Genomic DNA, 3,605 nt, shown 5'->3' on the forward strand with positions numbered 1-3,605 from the left:
TCACGGTTTTACACAAGATTCCCAAGCTATACAACATTTATACGATATACTATCATCGTATACTCGCGATGAGCAACGATTATTCCTGCAATTCGTTACCGGCTCGCCACGTTTGCCAACCGGCGGCTTCAAATCGCTAACACCACAGCTAACCATAGTGCGTAAAACGCTTGATGGTAATCAAAATCCAAATGATTATTTACCATCGGTGATGACATGTGTGAACTATTTAAAATTACCCGATTATTCGAGTCGAGAAGTGATGCGACAGAAACTGAAAGTTGCGGCAAATGAGGGTAGCATGTCGTTCCATTTATCGTAAATACGCAATGTTGCGAAACGAAGAAGTTGGCAAGTAAAATGATGTAAGTTAGCAATCAAATTGAATAGTCGGGTGATATCGTTAAACCTGAGTTTAACATGAATAAAACTAGAAGTAACTGGAAAACTATGCACCAAGCAAAGGAAACATTTTGAAAAGCCAAAAACCAGTTATATGTACAGAAACAAATAAACACACACACTCCCTTACATACATTGATACACACCCACACAAACATTTGAAATATATTCTTAATTACTGAATTCAATATGAAATATGAAATTAATTTAATGGAAAAAGAATAAATAAAATATAAAATGGGAATAAAACATGTCAGCCAAGAAAATTTGAACTATAAAATTAGAGTTGAAGCAGAGTGTTTTTAACGCACAAGCGCAAACGTTACACAAGCTTACATACTACATTCTTACTCAAGACGTGAACACGCAATAACGCAAATTATAAAAATTTATTGCGTTCATACACGTTGAAGAGGATGCGTTTGAATGCGAGCGCAGGATTTTGAATAGAAAATTTATTTAATCAAGCTACGAAGAAACTCGAGCGCTAGAAAACTAGGCAGTGACTGTGCTTATAAACGTTGTATGTACTGTAAATTCGTTGCAAATACACATACAAAAAATTTATATTAACATTGTGATGATAATATTTTTTATGCAGTATAGGAAGTAAAATTAAGGGAAGTAAACGCGTAAAGAATGGCAACAAAATTTCGAAGCTAAATAATTAGGCAAGCCAAGGATTTAAAAATAATGGCGATGGAAAGAGTAGCAAACGTAAACGATAGATAATCAAACTTATAGATACTTGGACTTATTAAATTCATAATTCTTGTGGAGTAATGATAAAGCGGAGCTAGATACAAATATGTTTTTTTTTTATAATGGCGAAGTGCTTTAAATTTGTTTGTGTGAAGTAGTTGTGCTTATTATTATTTTCGTTTAGCTTATTATTGATTTATACGATTTAAAACTAAATTTAGTGTTATGTAACTGTTTTGTTAATACATATGTACATACACACATACATTTGTTCTTGAGCAAATCTTCATGTATTTTTTCTATTCTGTCACGTATTTATACCAACGAGAAGTGTACATGTATTATAGCTTATATGTCTTATGTATTGATACACTACAGGTACTTACACCTACATAAATTTGCAAGAGGAAAACACAAAAAGAGTTTTACAAATTAGCTAAAAACACGTTTAGTTTTTGTAATACCCGCCAGTAATACTTGAAATATTCATAACATATACATAATATATATAATCTTAACTAGCTGAATGAAGAGAGAAAATACAGCATAGTTCTAGGCAAAGTTGCGTATTCTAAATGCAGATACTAGTGAAGAGACAAATGTGCGCAGTGGACAAACAGCAATTTTAGTTTACTTTCCCGTGCTACTACATGCGAGAAACATAAAGTCATACTTACTTCTAAGCAACTATTAGCAACGAGGGTGTGGTGGCTCTTCAATAGGGCATATGTGTGCATATATATGTACATATGCATAGGAACATACAGATATTTCATATAAATACCTAACATAGCCGTTTAGCAAAAAGTGTAAGCATACTTATGCATTCTTATACACATATTCATACATACAATATGAACATGCAATCAATTTAAGTGAGATTTAGGCTAAGTGAATAACAGGATTAATTCGTGCGCACGCTCGACCACATATTTCAAGTGTATTAATTGTAAAACAGTTAAATCCATAAATATTAGTGCCGATTCGTTAGTTAAGCACAAAACCCATTGGCTGATTTCACAAGACACTACGATACATCAGCCGTGTCGCTGGCGTTTCTCTTATTTTCCACTGCTGGCGTTTTGTATTTTAGTAGTCCGTGTTCTCCAATATTTTTTAATTTTTAATGATCTTCGTTGTTCTTTAACTTGCCTTATCCTTATCGTTTTTTGAGTTAATGCAATCACTTGCAATTGTCCTTGAATACGTTTTTTTCGCTGGTCACCCATTGCTATTATCAATTTACCCGTACATATATATCTAGCTACGAAATATAAAAATATACCAATCGTAGCAAAAAAACAAACAACTTACAAGTACATACATAATTAACATGAATATTTCCATACATACACAATTCTTCTAATTGTCAGTTTAATGTTTAATAAGTGAAAGAAATAACGCTAATTGAAAAATGGAAATATGCGTAAACTATACATACACACATTCAATATATACGCATATACATATATAAATATAAATATTAATTAATATTACCTAAAACACATATACATATATATGGAATATTTCAAAAATATTAACTCGTAATTTAGTCGTAAACTATTGCATAACATTAAAAAACCCCTAGTTTAAACAATCAAAAAGTGAAATGTATTAAACGGAAAATAAAAATACATAAAAGGAACTCAATAACAAATATAATCAATATTGAATTCAATAATAAAAAAAATGTTCGTTTTATTTCTTCTTCCATGTTGGATTCAGTGGCATTCAGCTCCATCCATTTAAAAAGCTCTGTACTTCGGTACGATGAGCTTCAAATGCTAAGCGACAGGGAAAACGGCCGCAAATTGTATCAGGAAGTTAGGCAACTTACGGTAGGTTTCAATACCGGGGCAAATGTTCAGAGCGTTCTTAAATTTCTTCACCTTTTGAAAGAAAATAACGCTAAAACCAGCGGAAAAGATATTCAACCTCATTCGAATGTAAGTCGTTTTTCGATAGTCGAGTCGTATCGAAAAGTACGTGGCATTGCCTGAAAATTCGATCAATTAAAAAAAAACCTCAAATTTCTTTTTAGAAATACTTGATAACGAGAAAGCAATAACAACTAGAAAATTTGACTTAGAGTGGATAATCATTGCGAGTGTCGTGTCGAGTGAAAGTCGTTTTTCGAGAGTCGAGCCGTATGAAAAATTACATGCCATTGCCTAATTTTTCGACCCGACTAGTGTATTAAAAAAGAAAAACTTGGTAGCACTGGATAGTTTTGGACGATTTTCGTCGACTACTTATTTCAGTATGACAGTCGACAATGCCAATCAGTCATAAATTAGACTAATGAGTCGATTATGAATATGAACTTCTACGTTAAATAATGTTGTTGTCTATAATGTTGAAGGTAATAAAATTTTGAAGAACCAGCAACTAAGACTTGAGTGTAAATAAGCTGAAAAAACAGTTGAAAAAATAAATAAATTATCTCAATCAAAATTTCGGCGGCAACCACAAAAATGCAGTTGCCAATATAGCAACTCAGT

General features: G+C 32.3%; 1 protein-coding gene across 1 annotated transcript; it reads left to right on the plus strand.

Moving 5' to 3' along the window:
• Positions 1 to 7: 7 nt before the first annotated feature.
• Positions 8 to 2,406, plus strand: LOC118757222 (E3 ubiquitin-protein ligase TRIP12-like; the record flags this gene model as incomplete). The annotated part of the gene is made up of 1 exon (XM_036491951.1): positions 8 to 2,406. A coding segment is annotated over one exon (315 nt), but the record flags the coding sequence as incomplete, so codon positions are not given.
• Between the last annotated feature and the right edge of the window lie 1,199 nt (positions 2,407 to 3,605).

The sequence above is a fragment of the Rhagoletis pomonella genome, unplaced genomic scaffold, assembly GCF_013731165.1.
Source record: "Rhagoletis pomonella isolate Grant_MI unplaced genomic scaffold, Rhpom_1.0 Rhpom_scaffold_15466, whole genome shotgun sequence".
Taxonomy (NCBI): Eukaryota; Metazoa; Arthropoda; class Insecta; order Diptera; family Tephritidae; genus Rhagoletis; species Rhagoletis pomonella.